Source organism: Gekko japonicus, unplaced genomic scaffold (genome assembly GCF_001447785.1).
Source record: "Gekko japonicus isolate JY-2015 unplaced genomic scaffold, Gekko_japonicus_V1.1 scaffold412, whole genome shotgun sequence".
Taxonomy (NCBI): domain Eukaryota; kingdom Metazoa; phylum Chordata; class Lepidosauria; order Squamata; family Gekkonidae; genus Gekko; species Gekko japonicus.
In genome coordinates, this window is record NW_015160847.1 from 429123 (window position 1) to 443579 (window position 14457).

At 42.0% G+C, this 14457-nt stretch overlaps 1 protein-coding gene across 1 annotated transcript in view; it reads left to right on the top strand.

Annotated features, from left to right (window-relative positions):
* The first annotated feature begins 7280 nt into the window (after positions 1–7280).
* HEXB (hexosaminidase B (beta polypeptide)) overlaps positions 7281–14457 on the top strand; it is a 20264-nt gene continuing 13087 nt past the window's right edge. The window contains exons 1-4 of the mRNA XM_015420322.1: positions 7281–7584; positions 9480–9628; positions 11929–11994; positions 13694–13740. Of these exons, the coding sequence (XP_015275808.1) occupies positions 7334–7584; positions 9480–9628; positions 11929–11994; positions 13694–13740 (513 nt within the window). The 5' untranslated portion in view covers positions 7281–7333. The remainder of the gene's footprint in view (positions 7585–9479; positions 9629–11928; positions 11995–13693; positions 13741–14457) is intronic.

Consider the following 14457-nt stretch of genomic DNA (forward strand, 5'->3'; position numbering starts at 1 on the left):
AGTTCTAGGAGGTGTTGTAGGTCTTCATAGAACCGGTCCACTTCAGCCTCTTCTGCATCAGTGGTTGGGGCATAGACTTGGATTACTGTGATGTTGAATGGTTTGCCTTGGAATCGGACAGAAATCATTCTGTCATTTTTGAGATTGTATCCCAGTACTGCCTTTTGCACTCTCTTGTTGACTATAAAGGCCACACCATTTTTTCTACGAGATTCCTGGCCACAGTAGTAGATATAATGGTCTTCTGAGTTAAATTCGCCCATTCCTGTCCACTTTAGTTCACTGATTCCTAGGATATCGATGTTCAGTCTTGCCATCTCATTTTTGACCACGTCAAGCTTACCTTGATTCATAGATCTTACATTCCAGGTTCCTATGTAGTATTGTTCTTTGCAGCATCGGACTTTCCTTTCACCATCAGACACATCCACAACTGAGCGTCCTTTCGGCTTTGGCCCAGCCGCTTCACTCTTTCTGGGGTTACTTGTACTTGCCCTCTGCTCTTCCTCAGTAGCATATTGGACACCTTCCGACCTGAGGGGCTCATCTTCCGGCGTCATATCTTTTAGCCTTTTGATACTGTCCATGGGGTTTTCTTGGCAAAAATACTGGAGTGGGTTGCCATTTCCTTCTCCAGGTGGATCACGCTTGGTCTGAGTTCTCTGCTGTGGCCTGTCCGTCTTGGGTGGCCCTTCACGGCATAGCCCACAGCTTCATTGAACTGCGCAAGCCCCCTCGCCACGACAAGGCAGTGATCCATGAGGGGGCTTGAGGGTCTAGATCAGGATAAAAAAATTAGAAATGCTTTTAATAAATAAATGGGGATATTCACCAACATGGGACTCCAGAAAAACACATCAAAATAATAAACAGATGAAGATGGAAAATGAGAGGGAATTGATTATGAAGTTTGCACACTTTATCTAACCCTATTAATTCCATTTGCTTCAACACCCCTGTTCCATGATTTCACACTCCTACCTGTCATTGTTATGTGCCCAGTGCCACCTACTGGCTGAGATGCTACTCTGATCACTGATCCTTGTATTGTAATCAAGAATCTTCAAAATGATTCACAGAACTTCTGAAATGGGTGTAGTATGATCTACAAACGGGTTTCCATGCTTGTCATGCCACACATCATCTACAATCAAGAACAAAGCACTTCTTCAAAACATTTACAAGGGTCTTCCTCAAAACGTTTCTAATGTAGTCAGTGAAACAGACACTACTACCTAGTTCAAGTAACACCACCCCACCCCACCCCCGGTAGAGCTGTCATTGACACTGTCATTGTTGGCATCAGTCCTGCCTTTAAGCAGCACTGGGACAGGTACAACTTTTCCAAAAGCAGAGTTACCCATTGGCCTGAATTCTGTGAGCCAGTTGGCAGAAATTTATATGTAGGTATAAAAGCCTGAATACTGACGCTGAAGCTCAAATACTTTGGCCACCAAATGAGAAGGGAGCACTCACTGGAGAAGATCCTGATGCTGGGAAAGATTGAAGGTAAAAGAAGAAGGGGATGGCAAAGGATGAGATGGTTAGACAGTGTTATCGATGCAACGAGCATGAAATTGAGCAAACTCCGGAGGATGGCAGAAGACAGGAGGGCCTGACGTGATCTGGTCCATGGGGTCACGAATCGTTGGACTCAACTGTGCGGCTGAACAACAACAATAAAAGCCAGCATTTGGGGGGGGGGGTCCAAGCATTTGATAGAGGGTTACCAGAAGTTGGCATCATTGCTTTCACTCAGAGCACATGTTTAAGTTGTTCATTTCACACAAGGACACTAAGGAGCCATGTCTCTGTGCTTGCTGAAGATACCGTTTCACCAACTTCAGCATGAGAAGTGCATGTTTGCGTTCCCTTCATAGCCACCCTCCATAGGTTCTCTCAGAGCTGATGGAAGAAGGGCCAGAACTAAGCAGCAATTTGGCAGCAGCCGCTGTGAGTTTTGCACTTACATCTGCTTTATTGTCCTGTTCCTGCAGCCCATACTAGAATGCAAGCACAGGCTCACATCAGCATGGGCCAAAATCCACATCAGGAGTAACAAGATGATTTTTTTTCTTTGAGTTTTGAAACCCAGAAGCATCTATCATGTTTTGCCCCTGGCCCTACCTTGGTATCCAAATGTTGTAAATCAAAGCCAAGAAACATTTCCCACATCCTGGTGAAATGGGAAAGCTATGTGCTAAATTTGTGTCCTTCTCAGAGCTTCTAAAAACACAGGAGACCAGGCAGGAAAATGGTGCTAACGAACTATCACTCAAACTAGTATTCAAGTCTTTGTGACTGCATCTCTAGCCATCAAAAATGTTACTCCTTCTGTGGCTCTCTCATAAAAACAAGAGTAATTGTATTGCAAAGACATAAATGTGTAAAAGCTACCTTTACTTTTTTCTTTAGTGTAACAGCATGGTTAAGGCACTCACTGACAATCTCTTGCAAAACTTATCTGTACCGCCAGATCTAGGAGAGGTTTCCAGCAATTTTTTTTGTTAGGGTGACAATATTTAGAGAACAAGTAACATTTTGTGTAATTGACACAATTGCAACGCCTATGACAAAGAGGTGGTTTACCTTATCATTTGCTTGTGGTTATGCTTTTCTCGTATAGTCCATAAAGCAGCAGTTATGCATTTATTGCTTCGATTACCATTACACTTAACCAAATCACTGTTTATTAATGATTCTGGCTCATATATTATCTGATGATTTGTACAGCTTTATGAGTTTGACTACTTATGCTATGTTGACATTTCAATTAGAATATAGCGTCATTCTGACATGGTAAAGCCATCTGATGTGGCATTTCCCTTATCACTGTTATGTGTTTTGAATAAATGTGCCTACTAGTATGTGAGAGGTCATATATATAATGTCTGAGTAAATGCCAGTTCTCTCACTTGGTGGTTTCATATTCATAAAAAGGTGTATAATAATAGAGCAAAGGATGGCTGCATTTGGCCAAAAATATTTTGAAAAATCTGGCCTTAGATTGAACCACAAGAATCTCATATTTCACAATGATGAGAAAAAAACTTGATAACCTGCCTGCATTATAATATCAAACCCAAAACCAAAAAAACCCCAAAAAACTAATTGCATATCTATTGCATTCAAAATGTTACAGTTATTATGCAAATATTACCAACATTTGGCAGGGATGGGCAAATCATGCAACACCTAAGAATGTTCTGAGACATTCTGCCATTACATTCACATTTGTCTATGCAATCATAATACCTACACATTATTATATCTATTTAATTGCCCTTTCATCAAAGAGCAATGTACAATAAATCATAAAATACATTTATTCACATTAGAACTTCAATTAAAAGCTGATCAAATAGAACCATACACTGACCTCCAGTCCAACTTAAACATCCTCTGAAAAAGGAACTTTCATGTCCCCTTTACGAAGACTTGGAGGAAGAAAGCTGATTTAACTTCCAGGGGTAGGGAGTTCCACCATGCCAGGACAACCACACAAAAAAGCTGTGTGTCCCAGCCTTCATCACTTCCCTTTATACTAGTTCCTGCAAGAGAGTGCCATTCGGAGATCTCAACAATAGGGCAAGATAGTATCGGTGGAGGCAGTCCTTCAGATAAACCCGGGGTCTAGGCTATTTAAAGAATTAAAGGTTAATATCAGCACCTTGACTTGGCCCTGGAAACAAGCTGATGGCCAAGGAACTGGAATAATACCAGCTTCATATATTATTACTGTGGCAAATCCCTGTAAGAACTCTTATTGCAGCATTTTTAATAAACTGAAGGTTCAGCACTGTCTTCAAGGGCATCTCCAAAATACAGCCTGTTTCAAAACTCTTCTTCTAAAGTTTTATTTATAATTTGCTCCTCAAATCATTGTGTAGGACTACCTCCAGCTAATAGGCATTTATTTCTTATTAAAAATTTTATACCTCACATTCCCTCGTTAGTCAGTGTATGTCTAAACAAGTGATAGTCCTTACTTTTCCAAGGTTCTTGTTCACATTCTCAGGTGCAGTCAGCTGAATGAATCTGACAAGAAGAAACCTTGGGAATGCATCAGATCAGATGATAGCAATTTCATCTATGAGGTGTTTAACAAACGTGTTACAACAAGCTCTTAAAAAGTTTCACTGTTTGCTCCTGGGGACCAAGATGCTACAAACCTTTTCCAACCCTAAACAACATAACTGTTGCAGATGTAACAATGGCAGAGACATATTTTCTTTTTGCTGCCCCCAGTGCCACAAGAGTAGGCTCTCAAATGGGTTCTAACCTGTTCTCACTCAGATTTGGGCCATATTTTCTTCCACCTTTGCTCTAATCTTCATCCCTAGTATTTTAGCTCCCTCAGTTCGGGCAAGAACCAAGGGGTAAACTGAGAAGTAGAGAGAGCACAATTTGTTAACGACCTGCAGGAGTTCCATATTCCGCTAGCTCTTCAACATGTCTGCCAGCCAGAAAATCCCCCCCAAATCACCAGGAAATCTTTTAAGTCCATCTTCTTCTGAGTATAGGTCATTCTAATAAATTAAAAACATTAACAATGGCTTTAAAATACCCCCATCTTTTTGGATGTGGCCAAGGATTTAAATGACATTTTAAATCTAAATTAAAAATACTTTGCTTTCCACATTTCTCCCAAGGTTAATCTCAAGGTGCCTAACAATCAATCCAATTCAAGTATCAGTAATTGTTATTATAAATCATTTGTATCTGTATGAGCCAATAAAATTTGAGTTCCACAGGGAAGTATGACAGTTCTAAAATGTCAGCTGGTCTGTGAAGTGAAGTGTAACCCCTGGCTAGTAATGGAACGAGGCTCAAAAATGATGGTCACAGTCACAGAACAGACCGAAAAAAGAAGATACTGTGAGGTAACTGCGCTAGAGAATATTTAAATAACGATCACAAAATTTATACAAAAATGTGTACAAAAATCTACATATATAAATGCACAAAGGCAGTTGAAAATGGTGTAATTGACGATGAACTCCGGAATGTTCACATTCCAGAGATTCTTCACATAATGTTGTTATTGCATATGATTTATTAAGGCTTTCATCCACATTTGGAAGAATAGTATCGAAACGATAGAATATTCCGGAGATCATCTTGAATTACACCATTTTCAACTGCCTTTGTGCATTTATATATGTAGATTTTTGTACACATTTTTGTATATTCTCTAACGCAGTTACCTAACAGTTTCTTCTTTTTTCGGTTAGTAATGGAACGAGCCAGTAAGGGGTGAAGCTGCTAGATGTAGAAGTGTGCAGTATGTTTGGAAAGCAGAGGAGGGAAGCAAGACTGCCCTGCTGGGAAGCTTAAACCTAAATCATAGGCTCTTTAACACCTTGTTTTAGATAACTATGATTTATGCATGGACATTTTTAGAATTATTGTTTCAGGGCTGTGTTACCTAATGGGGAGTGCATTTGGGACCTTCATCATGGAAGCCGGTGCATGGAGTGTTCAGCTGGAGACTTCTTGGTCCACCAAGAAGAAAGAGATGGACTTTGGGGGTGGCAAGCTGTGAAGGAGGGGAAAGTTAATTGTTTGGACTGTAAAAGTTCACTGTTCTGTTGTGTTACTATGTTTTTGTTACATGATATGGTGTTAAGTAAAAAGTAAAAATGTTTTATTCTCTTTTAATTACTGCAAGATTCATTCCAAGTTCTGCCCCACAGAACCCACAAATGGAGTTTACAGTAGCAGGTAAAAAGCTCAGGTGATAGGTTTTCTTCTGGATTGAGGCCACCTTCCACTATGGTTTATACACTAGGAAGGATATGTATAGTTAGTACCAAAAGCATATTATAAAGATGGAATGAATCACTGAAGGAGTGGGGCCTTGGAATTTCAAAGGCAACCCAGGAAAATCCCCAGCAAACACTACAAATTTCTTCCTGCAAAGCTACTGCTTTAAAAGAACCTGAATATGACACACAAGAGGGCAAGGACACTACTAACATATTTCTCTGATGACTTCTGCAGCTATGGGGCTGGTCACAATTTGACACCCACACAAAAATGGGTGTCTGCTCAATTTCCCACTATTTGTTGCATGGCCACATTTTGACTCGCATCTCCCCCCCAATTTTTCCTGTGTCTTCTTGATCCTAAAAATAAGGATCAAGAAGATGCGGGGAAAATCGGGGGTGGGGGAGATGCGGGTCAAATTGCGGCAGCGCAGCAAATAGTGGGAAACTGAATAGTACAACCAGCGGAAACAGGAGACTGGGGATGCAACAACTGCTTTTGCAGAATTGGTCAATGTGTGAAGCATTCTGCCACACCCTGAGCAAAGGTGCCAACCATTTTTTAACCCCAGTCTTGGGGTGTGTAATGTATCATGACCTGACCGCGTGGTCAGCTTGGGCACCACGCGGTCAAGAGCAAGCATCAAGCTTAGCTCCGACAAACAAAGGACAATGAGGATTCTAGCCTGCACCAATCAGAGGCTAGGCTCTGGGCCGAGAGCCTGTGGGACTCTCAGCCACTGGTTTGGACCTATTGGGAAGTGGGATGTGTGTTATGGGTGGTGGTTTCACGGGGGATTTAAGCCGGCCTGCAAGCCGGCTAAAGTTGTCTTGTTCTACACCAAATAAAGTATGCTAAGCAGAAATCACTCATCTGTCTGCGTACTTTTCAGGGTGCAACCTTGGCCTTAAAAAAAAAAGAAGAAGCAAGCATCCAATTGAAAATACAGAAAACCGTAGCAAAGTAACATCTCTAGCACCAAGCAGAACACACAAGTCCCCTAAAAGGCTGAGAGCAGAGGAAAAAGTGGTAAAGTGTATTAATGTGTATGTGGGTTGCTTAAATTCTATAAACTGTATTAATGCATTGTATTTAATACATTGTATTTTAACTGAATTGAAACTGATACTTCCTTTATTAGCTCCCCCCCAAAAACCAAAGGTACAAGCTGCCACTGGTACCATTTTATCTCTGCATACCTGCTCAACATTCCACACAAGACGTATTAGAAGCCCAAGCTTCGAGGTTATGCATTTCGTTTCTCCTCGCTTCATTTTATTAATTTACTAAAATATTTATACCCAGCTGTTCCTCTTTGTCGAAGGTGGTCGTCGTCCCCCCTTTGCTTTTCTAAAAAGTCCTGGGGAATTTGCAAGACTTCGCACTTTCTTGCACAGACTGACCCTCATGAAACGCCCCTTCTGGAAACCTTTCCCGCCTCAACCGGGAGGAGGAGAAGAAGGCGGAGCCACCGACAGGCCGAGAGGGCCTCCCCTCGCCGTCAGGTGACCGCGAGCGCCTGAGGCCTTGGCAGTCTGCGGGGAGGAAGCGAGGACGGAGAGGGATGTCGCTCTCTGAGGCGCTCCTACAGCTACTGTGGGTTTCGACGGCGCTGGCTGCCTCCTCTTTGCGCCAGCCCCGGAATGCGGAGCCGCCGCGGGGTACGTCCCCCTTCGGCCCGGTGTGGCCCTTGCCCCGCTCGATCGACATCTCCCCGAACCGGCTGCAGCTCTCGCCGAAGCGCTTCCAGATCGTCCACGGCCCAGGGTCTTCGGCGGGGCCGCATTGCTCCCTGCTGCAGGATGCTTTCCGCAGGTGAAACCCCTTCTCATCCCGGGGAAGGGGGCCTTCCGCCGTCCTCCTTGGAGGAGGAGGGGATGTTAGCTCGCCAAAAGGTGGTCCGGTTTGTCTTAGTTGCCACTTACTGTTGACAGCTTTTTTTGGTCTTCAGGTAATGGCATGAAGAAAGCTTGGCAGGTGAAACGTTTCTCTGCATCAGAGATGCTATCTTGCCTAATTTTGCTGGGTGAGGTTTATGTAACTAAGCAGTTTGTTCCAAGATTTTTTTGAGAGTTCACAGAGCAGGAAGATGCTGACCTTCCCGTTTTTGTCTATGCTTGTCTGAGGCAACAATATAAAACAGGAGGCCACTGGCACCTTAAAGACTAGCAAAATGTATTCCAGGATAAGATTTTTGTGAGTAAAAGCTAGTTTCATCAGGACCATAGAAGTGTACATCCATTGTCAAAAAGAAAAGCATCAACCTAATGGACAGACACATCTAGATTAAGTGATCTTGTGCTGGAATAAATTCTGTGAGTATTTAAGGTGTTACTGGATTCCTGTTTTATTTTTCTGACAGACCTGTCATCTGTGCCTTTAATATTTTTGTAAAAGCCATTAGTCCTAGTGGCCATTGTTGTTTCTGATGTGGTGGACTAATGGGGAAATCTTTGCTTGCTGAATCTCTGTGCATGGGTGCAGTGGTTAGTGGCACCAGAACCCTAATTTACCAGTAATCTGACCATTTCGTATCTGAATGTGGAATTCTGTAAATATAGTGCCTAGCAACTAAGATTTGAAAGATACTATTTACATTTACATCATCCATGCAGATGCATATTCAAAGGGGAATGTATACATATGATGTTGTTGGTTTTTAATAATGCTTAAAGGATATGCCAAACATCAGGAAGTAATTTGTTCATGCTGCTTGCTCTCTACCTGGTTGTGTGAAGTGGTTTAATTGATCATGTGAAAATCCCTGAACTTTCTTCAGCCTCTTTACTTTTCTGGTTAAGTGATGAGTTGTAAATTGAAATAAACTGAAAGACTGCTCCTTGAGTAAAATTTGAGGTTCTTGACCTGTAATAGGGTTGCCAAATTGGTTAAGTTCACTGTTCCAAAGTTGTCTGGTTGGCAGAGTTTAGTGGCCACAATCCAGCACAGAGTTGTGCATGCTAAAGCCTGTCAATTAAACATGGCCCACTTTGTGCTGGATTGTGATCAGTCAGACAAGACAGAAGCAAATACATCCTAACATTTAATTACAGAAGATGGATCTTGAGGCAGGAAACAGTGGCTTTCTAACTGACTTTGGGGAATACGTAGAAATGCCCTGTGTATTGCAGAAAGTTCCGAGTTACGTTTTTAGAGCACAAAGGCAGTTCACATGGAGTGCTAGACATTGTATAAAAGCATAGAAGAAGAGACTACCCTTGTCTTATGTTTGTGCACTGCAAGAGAAGATCTTTAGTGTTGGGCATGCAGTCTTTCAGGGAAACTTGTAATCCTTTAGTAAACTTTTCTTTGGAGAATCCCTGGATTCTGGAGCTCCAGAACATGATTTGAAAAACCACTGGTGTAAACCATCCCATTGAAGAGCTACTCACTCAAAATATATGAAATGGATTTGCTTATTTTTATCTGACAATTACTAGACAATAAATATGCAAGTCCAGCCATCCTTGCTTTCTCCATGTACATCACAGCAAGAAACCAAAGACACCAATTTTAAAGCTACAACCATTCCATCTACAAAACTCAGTGGAGAAACATTCCTATAAGAGAATGTGTACAAAGTTGGTTATATTATATGTAGAGACACTATACTGGCCTGAGCCATTCCTTGGAAACCTTCCCTATTTGTGGTGATGGTGGAGCGAGAGTATTTTATAAAATCTTTTCTGAGTCTTTTGATTAACTTTTAGGTATTATGAATACATATTTGGGTATTCCAAATGGCAGAATCGTGACGAAAAATCCTTGGCTGATACTGAGTTAGCTGCACTTCAGGTTGTTATTACTTCAGAGGAATCTGACTGTGACAAATATCCTGACATCTCATCAGATGAAGCTTGTGAGTATCTGACGGCATAAACATGTGTATTCCATTGGAACCCTCTTCCTTCCGGACTCTTTGTTTGTTACAACATCCTGTGGAGCACCTCTTTCATGTCAGAGTTCTGTGTGCTTGCATATATTTAAAGGGCTCTGGTTTTTCAAGCACATACATAGCAGATTGTTACCATTATTTTCTTATTTAACAGTATTGGTCAAGAGTATTGTTGAAGAAAATGGTTTGGCTCAATGATTAAAGAGGCCTTGAATGTGACTCATCTAGATTAATAGCTGGTGTTAATGGTTAGCAAGAAGAGTTGGCGTACTACAAAATATGGTAGTAGACATTTGAATCTAGGAAGTCAATCTTAATTGCACATGCTCTGTGCAATAATCCTATGTACCCAGCCCTTTTGATTACTCTACATTTGGATACGTGGAGCAATATGTTGTTTTTGTTGCTTAAACCTTGGTTTTATACTAATTTTAATGGTCGTTGTGTGCTTTTATTCTTTGGCTCAAATTATGAGGTAAAATTATGAGGCAATAGGTACCTTAACAGCATGCTGTAGAATAAGGGTATTCTGGATAACCAGATTTCCCATCATTTGGCAGAACCTGTATCATTTAAACCTAGGAAGGGAATCCTGTAAGCACTGAAGTGCCGTTTTATTTCTTCCTTGTGCTCCATGGGCAGGAATGGCACAATAAGGGAGGGATGGGATTAGGAGAGGAAGCTGAGGACTAAATGCATCGACATGCTGTGCCTGGTTGGATAAAACATGAAATTATCCAGGAGACAAAACGTTTGTCATCAATTCCATTGAAACTCTTAACAATGCAGTCCTTAAAAACACTTTCCTGGGAGTAAGCCCCACTGAATAGATTCTCAGTAGATCTGCTTAGGATTGCTCTGCATATGTGGCTACATTTCTCTGAACTGAGGCCATTGAGAAGTTGGGAGCCTTGTATCTGAAAGCAGGAGTTAGAGATAACAAACGCGTTTTGCTTCACTTGTCGGCTGTGGGTACACACACTTTTCTTTGGCTAGTTCACTAGTGTTTGTGATCGCCAGCAATTTCCCCCTTGCCCTAAATCCTCTAGCATTCAGAACAGGATCAGGGTGGAGCTTCTCAAGCCATGCTGAGCTTTGAAGAGCCATTAGGGAATCCTGTGTTGTGCCCTTTGCTACATGGCACCATTTGAGACAAACACCCTTCTCTGAATCCTCAGAATCTTGCTCTGCTTCTGCCTGTTCCACAGCTTGTATGTCTTTTTAAAAACCTTCTGTGAGTCTACTGCAAATGCCAGACGGAGAGAAGGTTTCTTATTTTGCTCTGGACTCTGAATTGAGCAGCAGCTGATGTGAACCTCTTGCCCTGTTCCTGTCTGCTCCAAGGTTAATTGTGACATGAGAGGCCTCAGGGAAGGAAATAGCTGCTGAGGGCCCAGGGTAGTGATCTTTGGTGTCAGGATCTGTGGAGGCCTGCTGCTGGTGCATTTCGATGAAACAACATTAAGGTGCTTCTTCCTTTTCCGTTAGGACAGACAATGACAAAAATATTGTTTATTGGTTGCAGACTTGTTAATTGGTTGGAGTATACAGGCCTTTTGTGTGCTGATTGACTTGAATGTGTAGCCTTCCTCTAAGTTGAAGAAGGCATTCAGATGGCTTTCTGAAGGATTATTGTGTTTAAGGAAGTATTGCTTCCTCTGGGTTTTAATTCATAATGCTGAGCAGGCGTGATAGGCTTTGGAGCTGGAAAAAGACAAGTACATTCTGAAATAAGATCTAATTGCACGCTTCCCAGTGTGTTGGAGGCAGGGTGCAAGGGAAGGCGATGTTCCAAGTAATTACACAGAGCAGGCCTTACACAACTTTTCACTCAGGAAGCCAAATGCAGCCACCAACAGCGTGTAGCAGCTTTCCTGAGGTTTGATTATCTTAACTGTTCTTGCTGCCTATGTTGGGCTCCAAAAACAAAACACTGTCAAGTAGATAGCATGGCCGTGGTATGTGACTGGTGGGCTGTGCTTGGCTTGCCTAGACACAAGTAATCTGTCTTTCTAATAAACCTTTGAACTTTCCTTGCTTGCAGAGGGACTTTGGTTTATAGATCTTTTCTTAAGCATCAAATCCAGTCCTATCACTATGGCTACAATCTTGCATATACACTGCGCTGAATTCAGTTAGCTATAAACAGTCTGCATGCAAAACTGTAATCCTGATTCTTAGCATTGCTTTTCTTTAAGTTGTCACTATACACTTCTGTAGTTATTGAAAAGCAATTCTATATTAATTGTCATTTTCCTTTAAAGATCAGCTCAGCGTGGGAGAGCCCGTGGCTGTACTGAAGGCAGGCAAGGTCTGGGGAGCATTAAGAGGTGAGTGCAGAAGAATCCCACTGCCTAAGGCCCAGGATCCATCTAATTCTGTAGCCTGCTTCTGTATACTTCTAAGAAGCTATAAACAGGGCCGCAAAAGCTTTTCCCTGTTCATAGCAGCTGGAAGTTACCATACCTAATAAATCTAATAAATAATAAGCCTAATAAATAATAATGATAAATAAACCTATTAAATAAATGAAGGATTTGTCTCCTGTGAATTTGTCTAATCCTGTTTAAAACTGTCTAAGATAGTGGCCATCACCAAGTCTTGTAGCAATGAATTCCATAGATTTCTTATGCAATATGTGATGCAATGCAATATGTGATGCAGTACTTTCTTTTCTCTGTCCTGAATTCAATGCAAGTTAGATCCACACATGTTCATACGCACATCCATCCCTTCCTGTCTAAACTGAGAGGTGGAGGAGCTCTTTAAAAAAGCAATAATGGAGGGGAAAGTGAGCTAAGCCCTACCTCCTTGCTGTGCTTGGCTGTTTTCAGCACTTCCCGCTTGACTCACTTCTGGTATTGGAGCTATGCTGGAAGAAAAATGCTGAAGGTGCCAGAGAATGCCAAGCTAAAAGAGGATGGGGTTGTCTGCTGTATTTTCATTCTAAATGTCACATCTAGTTTGTTGACTTGCCTGTGAGTAATTTTTCACTGAACTGTTGCCTTGTTTACAAATGCTCTTAGTGCATGATTTTTCAATGCATATATTCATTTGGTATCCTTGGCTGAGGGCAGATTGACATGACTCGTTTGCAGCGGGACATGTTCATCCTGCGAACACCCACATTCTGCCTATGATGGAATTGAGCCCAAAAGTTTATTGCGTGAATCAGTCCTAGGTGATTTATTAGCAAAAATATTTAATAGATACCATCATCTTTTATGTATTACTGATCTTTCCCCTGAATCCATCAGATATTCCAAGGAAGCAGTGAGAAGACCCTTTTTTCTGGGTCTCATGAAGCAAGGAGAAGTGTCTCCCCATGGGCCATATGAGTACATTCTGTCCTAGAAAACACATCCATTTATTATTTATTTATTTATTCAAATTTCTGCCCCACCCTCCATAATAAGTATTAGTAGTCATTGGTCTTCGTAAGACAGTAGCAGCCATTATTCAAAGTTCTCAGCTCGCAGTCAGCTCTCAGTATTCATTTTAATTGTCCTTACTGGGCTTGCTGTTCTTTAGGCTGTTGGTGGCAGTTTCCGAAGTCCAGGGCCCTCTCTCTTTCAACCAACCGCTGTTCTTCATTGGTGGTGGCAGCTCCCCAAAGCCTGGTGGCTCTGTTTTACAGGCCCTGCAGAACTGTAAAAGGTCCAGCAGGGCCCTGATCTACTCGGGGAACTCATTCCACCAGGATGGGGCCGCCACCAAAAAGGCCTTGGCCCTTGACAGCGTAGCCTCCTTAAGACCCGGGAGGGCCAGCCAGTTCTGGTCCCCTGACTGCAGTGCTCTCTGGGGAACATGTGGGGAAAGGTGGTCCCTCTGGTATGTCGGTCCCTGGCCAGGTAGGGCTTTACTTGCACAGGATATGTGCATCTCCTTTAGATGAGGTTCAGATATGGAAAGTACCAGTCAGCGGTACTTCCTCTCTAACAATGTACTTGGAATTCCAAAGTGGCTCTTGCATGGTTTTGATATTACTTTGCCAATCGTGGGTCACAGCTCATTCTGTTTGACTTTCAGGTTTGGAAACATTCAGCCAGTTAGTATATGAAGATGACTATGGAGGTGTGAGTATTCTTCTGGATTTCCACTACCATGTTGGATTTTTCTTCTGATTTGGACTTAAAATAATGTGCTGTGTGGAAAGAAACCTATAACTGTTTTATTTTTGTGGATAGAACAAAGTTGTTCAGTAAAGAGGCTGGCGACTATGTACAATTATACCACACAGCATTGACTGGGCTTAACAAGGTAGGAGTGCTGAGAGAAATTTGCCAGCGAAGGTTTTTGAAACTGGATCTGACAGATCCTAGTCCAGCATTCTAACCACTACACCATGCTAGCTCCCAGTAAGACTGATAAAGACCATCAGTGTGCCCAGTCTGTATACACACGAACCTGCTTTATACTGAATCAGGCTATTGGCCAAGGTCAGTATTGTCTTCTCTGACAGGCCTTTTACCATCACTACTATCTAATCATCTGAGCTGGAGATGCCAGAGATTGAACCTGGGTTCTTCTCCGCGCAAAGCAGATGCTCTTCCAGTGAACCATAGCCTCTCTCCTACATATGACCTTTCTGTGTTTCAGTTTGCATTTAGAGCTATAGTTATGTCTGTCTAAACTCTTTTTTTAACCAAGGCGTTATTCATTGTGGGACTGTGAATATGATGGAGCACATTCAAATAGAATTTTTATAGTTATTTTATAACTAGAATGTAATGTGGACTTTTCTGATATGCTGATGCATAACGGCATATATCCAGCCATCCACAGGCTTCTCA